The sequence below is a fragment of the Bos indicus genome, chromosome 7 (assembly GCF_029378745.1).
Source record: "Bos indicus isolate NIAB-ARS_2022 breed Sahiwal x Tharparkar chromosome 7, NIAB-ARS_B.indTharparkar_mat_pri_1.0, whole genome shotgun sequence".
Taxonomy (NCBI): Eukaryota; Metazoa; Chordata; class Mammalia; order Artiodactyla; family Bovidae; genus Bos; species Bos indicus.
Window position 1 is genome coordinate 43431541 of NC_091766.1, and position 19528 is coordinate 43451068.

Consider the following 19528-nt stretch of genomic DNA (forward strand, 5'->3'; position numbering starts at 1 on the left):
TGAATGGAGGTGGTTGAGAACAATCCGGACCCTGGGTCCAGCCCCCATGATAAGGAATGTGCACTCAGGGCCCCACAGAGTTGGGGTGACAGGGGGCAGGACCTGGGGCAGAGGGTACAAGCAGCCCGACCGGCGGAGGCCTCCAGGACGGTCTGGGCGGGGCAGGGGGATGGGGAGGTGGGGGCGCGGTTGGGGCTGCAGCCCCCGCGTGGCCGGGGCACGGCAGGAGGGGGCGCCCGCGGCCCTCCCGGCGTTCGGGCGGGACAAAGGCCGGAGCCCCGGCCCCTCCCCAGCGGGTGCGGTGGTGACGGCCCGCGCTCTTAGTGTCCGCGCTGCCGGGCAGGCGCCCGGGGCGACCCCGGCGCCCCGCCCGCCGCCGCCTGACTTCTCGGCGCCCGAGGTCGCGCGCGCTCAGGCGGGGGTGGCCGGGGATCTCCAAGCGCCGGCGCGCCCTCCTCCCGCCCGCCCCGCGCCCGCCCGCTCGGCGGCGGCGGAGGAGGCGGAGACGGCTGGCAGGCGGCGGCCAGGCGAGCGCGGCGGCCGGACCGGGGCCATGGCGCCCGCGCAGCGCCCGCTGCTGCCGCTGCTGCTGCTGCTGCTGCCGCTGCCGCCGCCGCCCTTCGCGCACGGCGAGGACGCCGCCCGCGCCAACTCGGACCGGTACGCCGTCTACTGGAACCGCAGCAACCCCAGGTGAGTGCGGCCGCAGGCGAGGACCGCGCGCCGGGAGACCCCGGACTCCCCCACCCCAGCCTGGCCTCCCACCCCGGGCTCGGGGCGCCCCTGCGCGCTGCCCTCAGTAGTGGGGACGCCCGCTTCCCACGGGAGCCTCCAGGGAGTTCCGGCCACCGGAGTTTGGGGGACTCACTCTGCGTGCATCTCCCCTCGGGGCGCCCCTCCGCCTACAGGTTTGGGAGACTTGGCGCCCTGCATGCCTCGGAGCGCCGCCGGCCCAGGAGTTTGGGGATCCCCTCTGGCACCCTCAGAAGCCGTTTGTCCCTGAATTCCCTCCCTTTTCTTGGGGGACCCAATGCTCAGGTCTCTCCGGGGACCTCCGCTAGCTTTAGAGTTGGTGGGAATGCCCAGGAATCTTGTCACTGAGCCGCGCCCAAAGGTGAGGGACTGAGGTGGGGGACCGTGGCCCCGCAAGGGAGGGTTCCTCAGGCGTGTTCTGTCGGAGGCTCCCCAGATGAACTTGGGGAAGTTGGAATGTCCCTCTCGGTGGACCAGTGTCCACATTTGCTTCAGGGGGGTCCCTGGTCCGGGGTCTCAAAGGGACGGAGAGACTGAGGCACAGAGGAGGCTCGGGGTCTGTCCCCAGAGTCCTGATCAGGCGGTGTTCTCCGCTGTCCTCCTCTCACTGACTGGGAAACTGAGGTATGGAGGGGCCAAGCAGCTGGCTCAAGGTCACGGTGAGGGGAGCAGATCTGGGGCTAGGACCCAGGTGCCCCACCCGCCTGCCTGCAGACCTCCTCTAGGTCGGGTACTGAGTACAGTCTGGGGGCAGCGGGAGCCCCTGCTACTCCAGCGAGAAAAGTTTGCTGGGGACTGACCACATCCTGGTCAGCAGTGGAAGCCTCGGACCATCTGGGGTCTGGGAAGAGGGAGTGGGCTGAGGGGTCCCATGGGAGATGGGTTCTAGGGTCCTACAGCTCCTGGTCCCCCCCACCGTCAGGGTCACGGTCATATCCAGGCCAGCTGGGCTGCACGTGGGGGCAGGGGCGCCGGCCTCCCCACCCCCTGATCCTCTGCCTGCAGTCACTTTCTTTCGGTTTTCAAGAGCCAGCCGAACTGCCTGCCTTCCAAGCCAGCAGTACCCCACCATCCCTTCGCCGTCCCCTGCTGTCCTCGGTCCTCCTGCAGAAAGTTGCATAAACGACCGTCTTTGAGGCCAGCCCTGGGACCAGGGCAGCCTGTGTCCCAGGTCGGGGCAGGGAGCCCATGCGGACACCCCCCTCATTTGCCTGGCTGTGGGGTCAGCCCCAGGGCTGAGGGCAGAGATCCGGGGTCGACGAGGGACGGCCAGGCTGCTGTGGAGCGGGTTCCCTGCACCACCCGCCCCACTGGTCACATGTGGGTTTGATTATGGTTCTTCCCTGCGGCCAAGCAGGGAGCCCAGCGGGCAGCGCTTCCCCGGCCCAAGTTTTTGGTTTCAGTCTCAGAATCCTGTCCCAGCATGGCCTGTCCTTTGTTCTAGCAAATGCCAGACCCGCCAGGAGCTTCCAACGGGGACAGAAGGGGGTTGCGGAGGAGCCCGGCCGCTGCCCCACCTGCTACAGGGCTGCAGGCGGGATGCCGGCTGGGAAGGAGGCAGCCCCTGAGGCCGGCTCTGTCCAGCCGCTCAGCTGCCTCCTGTTGCTGACCCAACAGCTCTCTCTGACCAGCGCCCGAAGGGACAGCCTCACTGTCCAGCACAGACCCTGGCGGTCAGGACTGGTCTCTCCTCTGCGTCCTCCTGCTTGGGGTGTCCTGGGTGGGAGGTGACCTCCCCTACTTCCTGCAGCGGGGCCTGGGGTCCCAGGAACCCTCCGCCTGGGAAGCCCGGTTGGGTCAAGAATCAGGGCTTCGTTCACCGCCATGGTTGGGGATCTCTGCTAAAGGGTGGCCTCCTTGGGAGGTTGGGTATCCTGGGGTGTCTGGAGCAGAATCTGTGTCCAGTGACTGGGTGAGTGCCGGGCACAGGAGGAGGTTGCTGCCCAGCCTCAGGCTCTGAGGGCACCCGGAATGGACATTTTCTGAGGGTGCCCAGTTGCAGGGGCAGCTGCCAGGATGCAGGGAGAGGTGTGAAGTAGGCGGGTGGGCCTGATATGGGAGGCAGTGCCTCGAGCAGAGATGAGAGACAGGCCTGTGTGGGGACAGGCGAGAATGGGGTTGAAACAGGGAGACTGGTGGCGGCGGCCAGCAGAGGAGCCAGGAAACGCAGGGACAGGCTGTGCAGAGAGAGAGGGGGGCACACACAAAAGGCACCGTGTGTTGGGAAGGGGACCGAGCCAGGGCTGGGCCGCCTCGGGTGGGGTACTGTCAGGCAGCAGAGGAGCCACGGGGATGCATGCGGGCTGGTGGAGGACCACCAGGCCCAGGCAGTGCTGCAGTAAGGCTGGCCACCCTCGCCTGGCTGGCCTGTACCTGCGCCGAGGTAATGAGTGTGTGGCTGTGTTTCCCCAATTGCGTTCTCCTGCTGTGCCGTGGATTTCCTGTGCACACGAGGCTGGCCGACGCTGCCAGGGAGCCCCGCACCCACCTCCACCGCCGCTGAAGGGTGGAGACTGGATCCAGCCACGGACCCCTGCACCCTCACTGGCCAGCTGTTCAGCCGTTTATCCGTCCTGTCCCCGCCTGAGCTGGGCACTGTGGGTCTGGCTGTCGGGTGTCTCTGGGCCTGTCTGTGGCCAGATTGGACTGGGCCGGGCATCCTGGCGGGCTGCTTCTGGGGCTGCGGGGGTGCAGGGACACCTCGGAGGCTCGCTGGGCTGCAGGGCACGTATGCCCTGTAGCTGCGTGTTCTTTCCCATGCTGTTTGGGGGTCCCAAGGCCTGGGAGGTGCACAGCTGTGTGCATGGAGCACACACACTGCCCACCCCCAGTGCCACACAGATACTGAAGTGCCTATGTGTGTTTGGCAGCCCTGGCCCTGTGTTGTCTGCACACGTTTCCGCATATGTGTGCCTGGAGAACACATGTGTGCAGGGTGCATGCATGTTTGCAGCAGTGTGTCTGGATGTGGAGTGTGCGTGTGTATCTGTGCATGCAGATCAACACCTGGGGAGAAGGTGTGTCTGTATGTGGGGTGCACGTGTGTCTTTGGAATGTCTTCATGGCGCGCACACATGTCTGTGTGTACGGCCTGGCTCTGGGGGCCCCGGTGCGGGGGCTGACAGCCCACACCAGAGGGGGGTGGTCACAGCTTGCCCTCCGTGCCCACCTGACCACTCCTCCACCCCCTCCTCCAGCCCAGGTGGGTCCCTGCTGGGGGTATGTGTCCGGGTCCTGTGGGCTGGGCTCCTGGCTGCCCATGGTGCAGAGGGGCCATCGATATTCAGAGCTGGCACCGGCAGGGACCCTCCTGTCCCTGAGTCCTCCACCTGGTTGGAAGTCTGCAGGCTGGGTGGACCCAGTGGTGCAGACCCTGACTGGGGTCCTGATTGTCCTTGCGTGTGGGCAGCGGCCACGTTCCCGTCTCAAATGACCAGGGGGAAGATAGTGACTAGGACTACGTCCTCCCTGTGGGGGTGTCAGGCACCCCTGGTGCCTGCCAGCCATGCCCAGGCTTCCAGAGAACCGGCTTTGAAGGGGGTGATGCCATATTTTGCCGCATGAGGCTTTTTTGTTTTGTTTGAAAGAAGCTCATCCACTCGACTTCAGGGGGACTTGGAGAGTGAGGACCCAGGGACCCAGGAGTCTTGGGGTCTGAGGGTGTGGTCTGGGGGGCCATGGAGGGCTGGAGCTTGGACTTGGGGATCTGGGAAGCCCTTGGGCTAGTGGCTTGGCTGCTCAGAGCCCCTGCGTTGTGTTTCCTCTGTGAAGTGGGGTGGCGGGCTGTGCCCCTCTGCGGACGGCAGCAGGGCGGGCCCCGGTGTGGACGGGCGAGGCATGGATGTGACCCCAAGGGACCAGAGGCCCCCAACGGGGACAGGAAATGGAGGCCATTCCTCCCTGCAGACAAGCAGGGAGGCTCCAGGCCGGCCCACAGTGTATCTGCAGTAGCGGCGAGGTTCAGGTGGTTATGCAGCAGGGGGAACCGCAGTGCTGGGGTAGGGACCAGTTCTGAGGTGCCCCCACCTGCTGGTAGCCTGGGCTCTGAGGCTGGGATCCACAGGCTCCCTTTCCCCAGCCTTGGTCTCTCCCCACGGTGGACAACTGCCTCTCACCCCCACCCTGGGCAGCTCAGCGTACAGAGGAGGAAACTGAGGCAGCAGCCAAGCTCACGACTGGGGGAAGGGGAGGGACTGGCCTCTAGCCTACCTGGGAGCTGGGCCCGGGGAAGGGGCAGCCATCTCTGACCTCAGGGGCCCTCAGCAGATGTCCCCTGAGGGTCATGGGTCCCTCGAGGCCGCAGGTGCAGAGGTAGCTGACCTTGGGATGCGCAGGTGTGTGAACGGGGGGTCTGGGAGTCAGGGTTCCTGCAGGTTCAATGGCTTGTTCTGCAGCCCCTGAGCCAAGCCCAATGCAGGGTCCTGCCTCGGCAGCAGGTCCCCTCCCCTCACCAAGGCACCCAGCACGGACCAGCCTCAACCCCCATCCCCCTGGCATTGCTTTGGGGAAATTGTCTGTGGTGGACAGTTCCAAAAGGAGGGCTCGACTGTGTCCCCTGCCCAGTGGGCCAGGCAAGGAAGGGCACGGCCACCTTTGTGCTGCCCCATTGCAGACACACAGCTGAGAGCTTGGAGCACACAATCCAGATTCCGAGCTCTGCGGGCTGGCCCCGGTGGGGGCTCACCCCCATACCCACTCCCATGCGGGGTCTTGACTTCGAGGGGCTCTGTTTGCCACCCTGGCCACGCACCCCCTCATCTCGCCTGTCCACTTCATGGGTCGGGCTCCCCATTATGCCCCCGTTTCATGAACCCAGGGAAAGTGATTTACCCATGGTCAGGAGGAAGTTATGTCCAGTGGGGGGACCCCCTCTGAGAGGCATGCAGGTCTGGGGCTGGCTGAGGAGTGCGGGGACACCATACACACGGTGGGGGCTGAGGAGGGCGGGGTGACCCAGGCAGGCATGCCCCGTGGACTGGGCACCCGGGCCTCCTCCTGCCTGAGACCAAGGCCCGGTGGGGTGTGGGCTGACCCTGCGGCCCTTCCCTCACCTTCCCCACCCACCCCGCCCCATTTGTTTCACCTCCTGCTTCCCATGGTGGGGCCCGTGCCTCAGTTTACCCTGTACCCACAAGGCCATAATCGTCCTTTCTCAGCTGATGCTGCACTATCGTGAGGCCATGATTTTCTTTCCTTTTTCTTGAAAGCCTTTTCTTATATATTTATTGGGCTGTGCCAGGTCTTGGTTGCAGCACGCGGGATCTTCGAGCTTCTTTGTGAGATTTAGTTCCCTGACCAGGGATGGAACCCAGGCCCCCTGCATTGGGAGCATGGAGTCTTAGCCACTGGATCCCCAGGGAAGTCCTGAGGCCCTAATTTTCAGTGAGGTTCCAGCCTTGGCCTTTGGAGGCTCTGCTGTCCATTTGGGCAGGCCTGGGTGTCTCTTTGCTGGGGTCTTCATTGGCATCTCTGAGCCCTTTAGTAGGAGCTGTGAAATGGCTCAGACCAGGGAGACAAGAGACAGAGAGTCGGAGAGTGAAGGGGACACACTCCCCCGCCTGCCCACCCCTGCCTCAGTTTCCAGGTTGGGAAGGCAGCCCAGCACCCCACTCCCATTTCGGGTGAGACTCCTAATTAGTTTCTGTGCTGTTAGCATCTAATGACTTGACTGTCGCCTGACTGGAGCTAATTAGCTGCAGGCCGGGTGGTTGCCAGAGGAAGGGGTGGTAGGTGGGGTTGGAGTGGCTGCCTGCAGGGTGGACATTGGCAGGGGGCAGGCAGGGTGAACCACTGGGGGTGAAGGTGTAGAAGTTGGGGGCGGGAAGGTCTGAAGCCTCGGGGAGCCCTGTGTCTGGGAACCATCCCAAGTCAGTCATTAACCCCTTAGTGAGAATTTCGATCTGTATCTACTGCTCCCAGGGATCATTTGCATATCAGGCCTCGGCACTGGTGGAGGAAATGAAGGCTTTGTCTTGCTCTCACCAGGTTCGGCTTGGGGTGGGGTCCATCTCCCCTCCATTGATGCCACCCTGAGCAGGGGCAAGGTGCCAGCTTGGAACTGGGAATGCCAATACAAGGCCATGGCTATTTTAGAGCAGGGAAGGGAGAAAAATGTCCATTTTGGCTCCCAGAGCTCAGGTGTGGGGATAGGTGGGTGGGGCTTCTCCTGGGATCCACCTGCCTGGGGGTCCCGGTTTCCCCACCTTGAGGCAGCTTTCTGCTCCCCATGACTCTATCACCTCAAAGACCTTGAGCGTTTGGCCTTTGACCTACTAACATGTATTGAGCACCACTGTATACTGGGCTCATGCTGGCCACCAAGCAAGGTACAGAGAAGGAGGCTGACCCCCAGAAGGCAGACAGTGTAACGGTATAAATACAATGATGTCCAAAAGATATGAGTTGGGGAAAGTACGGAAAGGCTTGTCAGGCCGAGGGAACAGTGTGTGCAACGGCCCTGGGACAGGAACAGGAGCAGCCCCGAGGCTGGTATGGCTGGAAGGGAGTGAGCTGGGGAAGTCAGGGGGTGATGAGGTTGTGGGTGGGGGCCATATGAGGCCCCATGAGCCTGGGAGGACTGTGGATTTTGTTCTGAGTGATGGGGAGCCAATAGAAGGCTTTGAGCCAGTGGATGGCGAGGTCTGATGGATACCCAGAAAAGTGAGTCCTGGATTTTGGGGGGCCCGAGTGGGACCTGGATGTCCAGCCTCTGACCCAGCAAAGCAGGTTTGGCCACAGATATTCTAATGAAGGTGAGCTGGGGGGACCTGATGGTGCTGGTTTCAAGAGGGGAGGAAGGCCAGCATGATGGGGAAAGAGAGGCAGGAGAAAGGGGAGACAATGCAGCCCACCTTTTCTCCGGAAGTGCCCTGCGTGGAGTCACGTCCTCTTCCAGACTGAACGGACATCCCCGGCATCAAGCCAGGGACAAGAGGGAAAACTGAGGCTCAGAGGCCAGGACCAGGACTCCCCAACCTCTGCCTATGGCTCCCCGTCACAGCCTCCCCTGCAGGGCCTGCTGGGGTGAGGGTGGGTCCCTGGGCGGCTGCTGGGCCGTGGCTGTCATCGATCGGTTGATCAATTGGGCTTTCAATGGGGCCAGGAAGGAGTGAAAATGACTTTTCAAAAAGCCTGGAGCAGCGTCTGCATCGATCGTGCCCAAGGGGCCGGAGGACGCGGCTGGTCAATGAGACGCCTGTGCCCGGCCAGCCGCAAAGCAGCCCATGGGATGGGCAGGCTCCTAGCCCCACTCAGGGCTGCCCTGTGTCTGTGGGGTGCTTGCTGTGTGCACAGCTGAAGTTCTCCCATCCGCCTCAGGGACCATCTCCATGACAGAGTTGGAAACTGAGTCTTTGAGAAGAGAAGGGAAGACCCAGCTGGGCTCCATCCTGGGTTGGAACCAGATGAGGTTTCTCGGCCCCCAGTGGACCTGCACTGCCAGACACATTTATTCTGCAAAGGCCTTCCCACCTCTGCGGGAGGGAGTGGGCACCGTATTCCTGGGTGAACCCAGTGCAGCAGGGAAGGGCTGGGATTTAATCCACTCCCCCTACTTCCCAACCTGAAATTCTCTGAACTTTGACTTCAGCCACAGACTTGATATCATCATCCGGGGGCCCTCCTGACGGGTGGGGAAACTGAGGCACCATGGGCCAGTCCCCTGCTTGCCTTCTTCCCAGCTCAAGGGTCCCCGGAGCCCTCACCCCTGCCTGACACGGTCTCGGGGTGGTGGGGGGCCAGCCAATGCCATGTGATCATCCAGCCACCCCTTCAGGTGCCGGCTGTGCCAGTTAGTGCTCCTGGTATGGGGGCCGCCTTGCTCCCTTCCGTGGTACAGGGCAGCTGGCACGTGGGCATGCACAGAGGCAGCGGCGGGGCCAGGGCCCCAGTGGCCTCGCCCTCCCTCACTGCTGCCGCCCCTCATCAGGCCTCAGTTTCCCTGCTGGTGTGAGGAGGGAGGAGGTGGGGGAGCTTGCCCCCAACCCTCCGCTGCCAGGCCTTTTATGTGCTAATAATCCCCTCTTGGGAGGCCCCCTTGTCCCCCCTCGGTCCAGGCCGCGTTTACATGACGGGGACCCGGGGGACTGCGTCCCGGAGATCTAAAGGCTCCTGGCGCTGTAGCCGGAGGCATTGATGGAAGGGGAGCGCCCTGTCCCTCGCTCAGCTGACCTCCATCCTTGCCTGATGAGGCTGGGTCAAGGGGGCCCCCAGGGAAAGGGGTATAGGCTCTATGACAGCTGAGGAGACCTCCAGGGCCAAGGCTGGGGGCAGAGCTGGTGAGCTAAGGTGTCAGGGGTGGGGAATCAGGGAGTTGTGGGGTAGCTGCCAGATTTTGGAGGCTCTGGAGGGAGGATGAAAAATGTCACTCAGGGTGGAAGGGTTGGGGCTGAGGGGGGTCAAACCCAGGGCACCCCTGAGTTGGACTGAGGGATGAGGGTGTCTGAGCATCCTTCATGTCAAGCCCCCCCCCTACCCCAGGGATACAGGAGAGGGGCCAAGCCTGTCTCAGAGAGGCAGGGATCATTGACCTGTGTCCCAGGTACCCTGGGTCTTCTTGGCAGGCAGATCTGCAGAAGGAAAACAGGAGGTTATCTCTGGGGATGGCATGGAGGGCTGCCTGGAGGAGGGGGCATTGAAGTCAAGCAGTTAAAGCCTTTGGAGTGGGACTTCCTGGTGGGGGGGGGGATATCTTGTGCCACGCCTGTTGTGGCTGAAGGGCCCAGATGTGGATTCTGCAGGGAATTGAGGGTCTGGGGGGCTGTGAGTCACAGGGCACCTGCTTGGGTGCATGTGGTTACCCAGAATGCCTGGGGGCAGGCCCTCGTCCCTGGGACAAACCTCACGGTGGGCCTGGGGCTCAGGGCTAGTCTGGGTCTCCAGGCACCTGCTCTGGCCTTGGTGTGGCAAGGTTGTTGTGCCAGGCAGGGGACCATGGGCTCAGACCCTGGCACCTGACTGTAGGCAGGGTGTCCCCCCCACCCCCCACCCCGCAACCCCTCACCCTTCCCCCATCTCCGACCTACCTTTTTCCTCTGCACTGACCCATCACCCACACACCCTCCCACGGCTCCCCATCCCCCTGTGCTGACCAGTGACCCCTCCCCATTTACCTTTTCGCTGACTCTGCGCTTGCCTCCTGCACTGACCCATCAACTCCACACCCTCCCCGGGCTCCCCATCCCCAGGCCCTGCCCCTTCCCTGCGCTGACCAATGACCCCTCCCCATTTACCCCATCTGTTAACTTTCCCTTTTCTCCTGCACTAACCCCTCACCCTACTCCCGGCCCCTGCTCCGCATCCCTGAGCCCTCCTCCCCCGCGCTGACTGCCGGCCCCGCCCTCAGGTTCCACGCGGGCGCGGCAGACGACGGCGGCGGCTACACCGTAGAGGTGAGCATCAACGACTACCTGGACATTTACTGCCCGCACTACGGGGCACCGCTGCCACCGGCCGAGCGCATGGAGCACTATGTGCTGTACATGGTCAACGGCGAAGGCCACGCCTCCTGCGACCACAGGCAGCGCGGCTTCAAGCGCTGGGAGTGCAACCGGCCCGCGGCGCCCGGGGGCCCGCTCAAGTTCTCCGAGAAGTTCCAGCTCTTCACGCCCTTCTCTCTGGGCTTCGAGTTCCGCCCGGGCCACGAGTACTACTACATCTGTGAGTGGGGCGGGCTCCCTCCTCCTCCCCCTCGTCTCCCTTCCCCTCCTCCTCCCTCCTTCCTCCTCTCTTCTCTGCCGGGGCCTCTGGTCTCCATCCTCGCGCCCTCGGCCTGCAGGTCAGCCTCTGGGCTACTGAGCCAGTGGCCCCACGGTCAGTTCGTCTTACCCTGAGACCAGGGGGGCCCACCCCATGTTGCACTGAAGCCAGAAACTAGGCCTGCCTAGTCTGGTCGGGGAGGAGGGATGGAGGACACACCGTGAACCGGGCAGGCATCTCCCAGGCCTACCCCGTCCCTTCCCCTCGCACCAGATTCCCAGAGGAGTGTGGAGGCGGTTCAAGGTCGGAGGCAGCCTTGGTCCAGGTCCACTTGGCATTCATGCTGTGCTGTAGGCCTGGGGGAGTCGAGCCGGTAAACTGTCCCCTCCTCTGCTGGGGTTAGGGGCTCCCGAGGGCCCCCTTCTTCCTCCTCCCCACCAAATGCCAAGGGCAGGGCCTGGCGTGGCGGAGTGTGCCCAGAGTTCAAGTTCCCAGTAGCCAGGCCTCAGCAGCCCCTAGTCTCTGAGAATCTGAGAACAGGACGGTCCCCCATAGCCCCTGCCAAGATGGGGGCCCAGGAAATCCACCTGGGCCCAAGGCGCTGGCTCTGAGGGGTTGTGCGGCCCCATTTCTCAGCATCCTGGAGACTGATGGGGAGCAGGTGGGGAGGCCCCCCTACCCCCCAACCCAACCCCCGCCCTGGGCTTCCGGGAGGGACCCAGCGCCTCACCACCCTGGTTCCCGCTGAGTCAAATTAAACTCTACGAGGCTCCATTTCCTCCTTTCTCTGCTCTATTTGGATTTTTTCCTTTTAATTCAAGGAAGAAGAGGGTGGGGGAGGGGAAGAAGGTGTTTAAATTAAGTCCCTGTAATGTAAGAAAAATTACATTTTTCTTTCCGAGATGGGAGTTTCATAAAGATAATTATTGTAATTATTCGTCCTATCTCTGTGACGAATGTTATTTTTATTACGTGCTTTTTATCTTCATCTCCCAGCACGAGGGACTTCTTGGGGGCAGGCAGAGGTGACGGCCACAAAGAGGACCGGCCAAGAACAAAGGCGGGGATGGGCCTGGCCGCAGCCATGTGGGTGCCTGCACCTGTTCACCTGTGTGAAGCCCACCACCCACATAGCCCGAGGCCTCCCTCCCTGTCCCCAGCCTGGCCCCCAAGCCCCTCTCTCCTGACTCATGGCCAGTGCTATTGGACCTCCCCTGTCCCCAAAGTGGACCAAGAAGCAGGGAACCCTATGGTGGAATTTTAGGTGTGAGGACTCAATGCACTTCAACCTCCATGTGACCCCGGGGCCTTGTGGGTCACTGTCCAAGGGAGGCCGGATGCTGCTTCCTTCCCAGGCCTAGTGGGCTCAGGCAGTCACCCAGTTGGGGCTTCTCTGGTGACATAGTGATAAATAAATCTGACTGCCAATACAGGAGACGCAAGAGATGTGGGTTCGATCCCTGAGTCGGGAAGGTCCCCTGGAAGAGGGCATGACAACCCACTCCAGTATTCCTGCCTGGAGAATCCCATGGACAGAGGAGCCTGGTGGGCTGCAGTCCATGGGATCACAAAGAATGGGACACGACTGAGTGTGCATGCACACCAAAGCACCTACCTTGGGCCACATGAGGCCTAGATAGGGGGTGACTTGCCAACATCGCAGATACCTGACAGCAGGGATTTGATCTCAAGTCAATCATTTGTTTGTGGGGTTTTTTTGCTATTTGATTTTGTTTTGTTTTGGTTTTGGCTGTGTGGCATGTGGGATCTTAGTTCTCTGATGAAGGATCAAACTCCTGGACTGCCAGGGGATTCCCTTTATTTGCTTATTGAAAACACACACTTTTATTCATCACCTTTGAACCTTGTCCTGTGCTGCCCTGGGGTAAGATGGAGTCAGACATAGACACCCCACCCCCATCTCTGGGGTTAGGAGTCAGCGAAGTGAGGGGCAAGGGCAGCATGCAAGAAGACTTCTGGGAATTCATGGGCATTATGTCTGGGCCTTTGATGTATGATGAGGAGTTTTATGTATGGATTCCCCTACCTGGGGTCAGGCTTGGGTCACGGGCATGGGGAAGGAGATGCAGTCCCAAGAGGTCCCAGGCACCAACAGTCCCCTGCCCTACTAATCCCCAGCCCCTCTCTTCCAGCTGCCACACCGCCCAATGCTGTGGACCGACCCTGCCTGCGACTGAAGGTTTATGTGAGGCCAACCAGTAAGTGCTTGGGGGTCAATGGGGTCCTCAACTTATAGAACCCACTGAGTGGTCGGTGGAATCAGGAAGGAGGTGGTGACAGCGTACCCTAGGGAGTCCCACAATTTCACCAATGGCTGGGACAGGCCCTGCAAATGGGGCCATGTCAGACCTTCAAGAATGAAGTTTCAGTTTTTCCCTGGTGGGCTAGTGGTTAAGAATCCTCCTGCCAGTGCAGAGGGTGTGGGTTCGATCCCTAGCATGCTGTGGAGCAGCTAAGCCTGTGCACCACAACTATTGAAGCCTATGTCCCTAGAGCCCGTGCTCGGCAGCAAGAGAAGGAGCCAAAATGAGAAGCCCACATGCCGCAATGAAGAATAGCCCCCGCCTACTGCAACTAGAGAAAGCCTGTGTGCAGCAATGAAGACCCAGTGCAACCAAAAACAAATAAATTTAAGAAAGAATGAAGGTTGAAGTCTGCAGCTGGGCCTCCCTGAGGCTGAAGCCCTCTTTACCCAGAGTGGGCTTCAGGAAAGTTCTCTAGAATATCCATGTTCTGAGCTCTTGAAACATCGTGATGCTCAGAGGGAAGGGGGATTCCCATGGCCTCACCACTTTACCCAACTCCAGGCACATTTATTGGGCTCCTGCTGGTTGCCACACTCTGTATTGGAGGCGTTGCCCCAGAGGTACAGGGACATAGATCCCTTAGAGCAGGGTCATGATCTCAGGCCAATCATCTGGTTACACTGTTTTTTAATTTTTGCTGTTTGATTTTATTTTGTTTTTGGCTGCACTGTGCACCGTGTGCAGTCATAGTTCCCCAATCAAGGATCAAACCCGTGGCCTCTGCAGGGAAAGCCTGGAGTCCTAACCACTCCAGGGAAGTCCTGAAACTGAGATGTTTAACAACACTGGGTATTGAGGTCTAGGAAGCAGGGTGGGGGTGGGTGGGCCTGCCACTGACCACCCTGTCTCTTTGTCCCCCTACAGACGAGACCCTGTATGAGGCCCCCGAGCCCATCTTCACCAGCAATAACTCCTGCAGTGGCCTGGGCAGCTGCCAGCTCTTCCTCAGCACTGTCCCCGTGCTGTGGACCCTCCTGGGCTCCTAGCCCGCCAGAGGACGCTGGCTCCACCTCGATGGCCCGCCTCTGAGACCAAATAGAGACGCCGCTCCTCCCGCCGCTGGTGCTGCTCTGTGAGGCAGGGCTGTCCACACGTCCCAGGCTGGCCAGGGCGGGGGCAGCCGAGGCCCCCCCAACCCGTGCCCGAGAGGCTGGTTGTCCACCCAGCTCGTGGCCACACCGTCTTGTCTGGAGGCCCTGGTGAACCAGGGGACCTCTTGGCAATGTTGGATTTTTGTTTTGTTTTGTTTTGAGTGTATTTTTCATGGTTGGATCGGAAAGACTTGAGTTTCTAATTTAATTTATTCCTTGCTGTCGCCTGTGACTTTGGGAAGGAAACAGAATGGATGGATGGGGCAGGGGTTCCCGGCCCACTGGGAGAAGGGGAACCAGGGACCCCTGGCCTGGTCATTCCATTTGTTGGTCCTGGCTGGAGGTGACCGTGGAGTGGACCCCCAGGTACCCTGGGACAGGCTGGCCTGAGGCAGAAGGGGCAGGCAGGTAGTGAGTTCCCCTGACTCTGGTCCATGGGCCCTCAGACCCCCATCAACCCAGCTCTCCCCTCCTCTCTCCCGGTCATTGTCTCCCAGAGCAGAAACCACGAGGTTTCACTGGAGGTCGCCATGGAGCCCTGGTCCTGGGAATCATAGCATCCTAGTATCTTAGCGATGTCTTAGGCCCCCTCATCCCCTCAGCCTCACACAGTCACCCCAGAGGCAGAGAAGACATTACATTCCTGTAAATAGAGCCAGCAAGTATATACTGTGATTTATTTTTACTGTATTCCTGAGGATGGACTGGAATGTTTCTTTTTTTCCTCACCCCTTCATGTTGGGGGGAGGGTCTTTTATTTTGGCGGGGGGGTGGGGTAGACTTTTTAGTGTAGAAGCTGCACTTCGCAATAAGCTCCTTTGTCTGTCAGACCCCCTTTCCTCTCCTCTATGACTAATGTTTGTAAGAAAAAAGGAAAACAGGACGAAACAAAACTGGGGGGAGGGGGGTGTTGAACATCACCACCCAAAAAAGAAACCCCCTCCGGAAGACACTTTAATGAAGTAAACAGCTCATTTATACAGATTTCATATTTCTACCCGCCTTTCCTGATCTGTGTTTTATATATATTATATATAAATATATATGGTGCGTGGCCGCTGGGAGCCGGCTCAGGCACGCCGGCGGTGCGGGGGCTTTTGTAGGGGTCATGGGCAGGCGGCCTTGCCACGCCTGGAGCTGGCGACGGGGCCTCCCCAACTCCGTCACAATCAACTTTGGATTCTGTATTTTTTTATAATAAAATGAGCGTAAGCATCCAGGGTGTGTATTTGTATTTGGGGCCTGCCAGTCCTTGTTGGAGGGGTGGTTTGAGCTTGTAATTTGGGCTTGGGTCTGAGATCTGCTGGGGAGCCATGTCTGCAGACCGTAGGGCTGATGGCGAATCTTTGCTTCTGGGTGTGTGTCGTTTGGGCGCAGGGCCCTGGCATGAGCATTTGTGGGGTGCTGTGCCTTTTTTCATCTCCCTGGGAAATGGAAACAAATCCCTTCTCCCTGGGGCAGCTATGGGGAGGCTGGGAAGAGGCGGGGCTGCCTTTGAGTACACTGCTGCTGCTGCTGCTGCTAAGTCGCTTCAGTAGTGTCCGACTCTGTGCGACCCCAGAGACAGCAGCCCACCAGGCTCCCCCATCCCTGGATTCTCCAGGCAAGAACACTGGGGTGGGTTGCCATTTCCTTCTCCAATGCATGAAAGTGAAAAGTGAAAGTGAAGTCGCTCATTAATGTCTGACTCTTAGCAACCCCATAGACTGCAGCCTACCAGGCTCCTCCGTCCATGGGATTTTCCAGGCAAGAGTACTGGAGTGGGGTGCCATTGCCTTCTCCGTTGAGTACACAGCAGGGGCTTATTAAGTATCCACCACCTGATGCACCTGAGCAGATTGGAACCCCCAGACCCCAGGGCCAGTCGTTTCCCATACCCTTCATCCATGCTGGGGGGCAGTCCCCAGGTTCTATGACAGGTCTCTTAGGATCCTACCAAGTTCTATGTGTGGTGGTCCACTGCCTAAGACTCTGAGCTCCCAATGTAGGGGGCTCGGGTTCGATCCTGATCAGGGAACTAGATCTGACATGCCACAGCTAAAGATCCTGAATGCCGCAGTGAAGACTGAAGATCTCTCATGCCACAACTAAGACCTGGTGCAGCCAAACAATAAAACAATGAAAAAAAAAAGTTCCATGTCATCTTGGTCACCAGGCTCTGCCAAAGTGTGACTCAGTGTCCCCAGTGACTCCAGGCCAGCGTGGAGGTTTGTCTGTCATCTTGAATCCCCTCCCAGCTTCCAGGCAGCATGTATCAGAGGGTTCTGGAGTCCCAGGGGCCTTCACCCCAGCCTGGCCCAGGAGAGGCACAGAGTGGGGCTGAGGGAGGGGGCCTCGGGGCTGCTCCTCGCCTCAGTGCCACCCGAGGGGACTGTAGCATCCCCGGCACAATGAGTGGAGTGGGAAGGCTCTGGGCTAATTAATTCGGCCGTGCTGGGTCCGGCGACGGGGGCTGCCTCTTAATGAGGCCAGCAAGCGACACAAAGATCCCTGTGTGCGCCCCACCCGCCCTGCCCAGCATCAGGGGACGCAGGGTGGCCACTGTGCAGAGTGCCACGGAGGGAGAGCCGAGGGACCCCTGCACTCCGAGGCTTCCTTTGCCCACCCTTCCCGAGACCCCTCACCCAAACACCCCAACTCGACCACAGGGCTGGAGGGAACTGGTGAGAGAGGGTTAAATGCAAGGATTGTGGGGCAGAATCGTAGCAGCTCATTTTGATTTTGTTACTAAAAAATTTGAGATATAATTGACATACCACACAAGCCATCCGTTTCAAGTACAATTCCACAATTTCTATTCATTTACAGGGTTGAGCAACCATCACTACTGATTCCAGAACATTCCATCACCCCCCCAAAAAACCCACTCCTGCCCCAGCCCCTGACAACCAGGAACCTACTGTGTCTGTGGATTGGCCTGGATGTTTCCCATTAGTGGAATCACACCCTGTGTGTCCTTCTGTGTTTGCTTCTGTCACTGAGCATAGTGTTCTCAGGGACCATACATATGGTAGTGGGTGTCAGGGCTTCTGTCCTTTTCAGGGCTGAGTAATATTCCAATCCATGGAAGGGTGATGTTCTGTCCATCCACCAGCTTATAGACATTTGGGTTGTTTGCTTTTAGCTATTATGAGGCTTTTATTTTTGAGACAAAGTTTTAACACAAAAGGTGACCTGGGATGGGTAAGTACTAAGAGCTCTGTTCACACATTGGAGTCTTTGCACATGTTCCCTCAGCAGACCACACCTGGCTCTCTCCCTGACCCCCTTTAAATATGTCCCATGTCCCCTCTCAACCTCCCTGGTCAAGCAGTCCTCACCCCACAGCCCCTGCTGTCAAATCTCTGATATTTTTACTTGTCCATCCATCTTCCCTATGGGCTGAGAGTCCCCAGAGGGGAGGAGGACTGGTCCACAGTTGTGTCTCCCCTGGGACTTGTCACCTGCCATGGGCACAGACATACATACACACATATGCAGAGAAACCACACAGCCTTGCCCACCTGTGCGCCCCCTGTTTGGACAGGTGCTTGCATTTGGGGCCTAGGTCTCTCAGGAACCAGGCCATCCATCACTGGCCACTGGTAATGGCCTTGAAAGCCCACACCAAGGTGCAGGGTGGCCCCCACACCGGGGGCTGCACTGGGCACAGCAGGTACCCCAGGCAGCCATGGGTATGCGGGTCCCGTGTGTACCTGGTGGTTGCCCACGGAAAGAGGGTTGGGAGGCGGGGTGGGAGAACCCTGAGGTTCCCCTCACATCATGACTGTCACTCTTGGGTGGAGCTGGGCTTCCTGATTGGGTATCTCTTTGATTTGTGGACATCTTGGTTTGGGGGGTCAATGCCCACAGTCACAGGACGTCACCGCAGCCCCTCCCCTCTGGGTCACTGTGTCCCCATCTAGTCTGAGAAGAAGCCCCAGGCCACGTCTTGGGCCCCAGCTCTGGGACCATGACAGAAGGGGCTCGTACATTGCCCTCCAGACTGATGGGGACCACCTGGCTTTCAGGGGGTCTGATCAAGTCCCTTGACCACAGGCACGCAGTGGGTCATATTGGAGGAAAGGCCACTGTTCCAGAGGCCCTGGGCTCACTGCCCCTCTCCAGATGCCTCCACCCCCTCCTCCCTCCTGACACCTGCTCCCTCAGGGACCCTCCGACATGATGCCCCACTGTCTACGTTTCCCGCATCAGTGTCAGCATCCCCAGCGAGCATTCAGTGAACGCCTCCTGTGTGCAGTCAGTGCTGAGCCCTCCCTCAGTCTGTGGGGTCAGGGCGAGGATGTTGAGTCCTGCCCGGGTGGTCCCTGGGCCCCATATTTGGGGGCATATGGGCCATGAGAGGAGGCCACAGTGATGGGCACCCTGGACCTGGTTGCAGGTGGCCATGCAGACAAATAAAAAGTGAGTTCATAGCCTGGGAGCCCCCAAGGAGCCATAAACCACCACAAGATGACACACAAGCTGGAAATTAAGAGGCTGCAGCTGGGCTAGTGAGGCCGGTGGGGCTGAGATAGGCAGTTGTGGTGGGCGGGAGCCAAGAGACCCTCCCACCCTCAATTTCCCATCCAGGCTTGCAGGCGATGGCCCTTATTGGACCTATGCTGGAGATGATCACTAGGGCTGTGGTTAGGTGTGGACAGGGGCAAGACAGTTGGAGAGGGGAGGGAAGGGCTCAAATGTGGGGCTCAGGGCAGGTGCAGGACAGGGACAGATTGCTGGAGATTCAGGCACTTCTTTGCGTGGTCTTATGGGAGGCTGGGAGGGAGGGGGCAGGGCAAAGAGATGGGTAGGGGGGTGGTGCACAGGGGGCTCTGGGGCAGGACTGGAGGCCAGGATGGAGGAGTGAACTCTGGGTGGGGTCTGCTGAGCCTGAGGCCTCAGCTTCCCTCCAGGGAGGTGTTCAGGAGGCCATTGACCCTCCCTGTCTCCTCCCTGCACTATCGCCTGCTGCAGGAGAACTGTACCCCAGCCATCCTCTCCTCGCTCTGGGGAGCCAGCTGGGAACCTCGTTGTGGAGGCAGGGAGGTTGGGGGCCAGACCCCTCCCTCTGAGGCCAGAGAGAGACTCTCCCAGAGGGCTGCCCGCCCGACAGCCCCTGACTTGCCCCATTGATCCCGAAACAGAGACTGAGGCCCAGAGGTGATCTATGGGCCCTAATGGACGATGCAGTCCTTGGGGAAGGGGATGGACGAGTGGTGGAGGAGACCCCTCTCCTGTGTAGAGGGGGAAACTGAGGCTCCACAGGTCAATAAAGGTGGATCCAGGGTGAGCCCCAGGCCTCCCTGGGGCCAGGAGTTGGATCTGGGTGACTCGACCAGTTCCAGCCCCTCTGTGCACAGACGGTGCGCAGAGAGGCAGAGGGAGTGGGGAGGCTACTGTCTATGGCACTCCCAGAGTTTCTGGTCCACCGGGCCTCCCTCCTCCGCGGCTTCCCTGATTCAGGGGTCCTCACTGACCTGTTGAGGCGGCGGTAGAGTGGTGGGGGGTACTGAGGCAGCCTCCGGGCGTTGTCCCAACCCCACGTTGTCCCAACTTCCTCCGACGCGAGGAAGAAGAGGCAAGAGGCGGTGCTGGGCCCCGGGGACCCTAGGGCGGGTTGGAGTGGGGGCTGGAGAGCCAGCAGCTCGCCTCACAAAGTTTGCGGCTCTAAGTGCTGAA

At 60.0% G+C, this 19528-nt stretch overlaps 1 protein-coding gene across 1 annotated transcript; it reads left to right on the forward strand.

Annotated features, from left to right (window-relative positions):
* Positions 1-279: 279 nt before the first annotated feature.
* Positions 280-15086, forward strand: EFNA2 (ephrin A2). Its single transcript, XM_019964871.2, has 4 exons — positions 280-693; positions 10097-10410; positions 12603-12668; positions 13641-15086. The coding sequence occupies exons 1-4, from the start codon at positions 554-556 to the stop codon at positions 13760-13762; spliced, it is 642 nt and encodes a 213-aa protein (XP_019820430.1). The 5' UTR covers positions 280-553; the 3' UTR covers positions 13763-15086.
* Positions 15087-19528: the final 4442 nt, after the last annotated feature.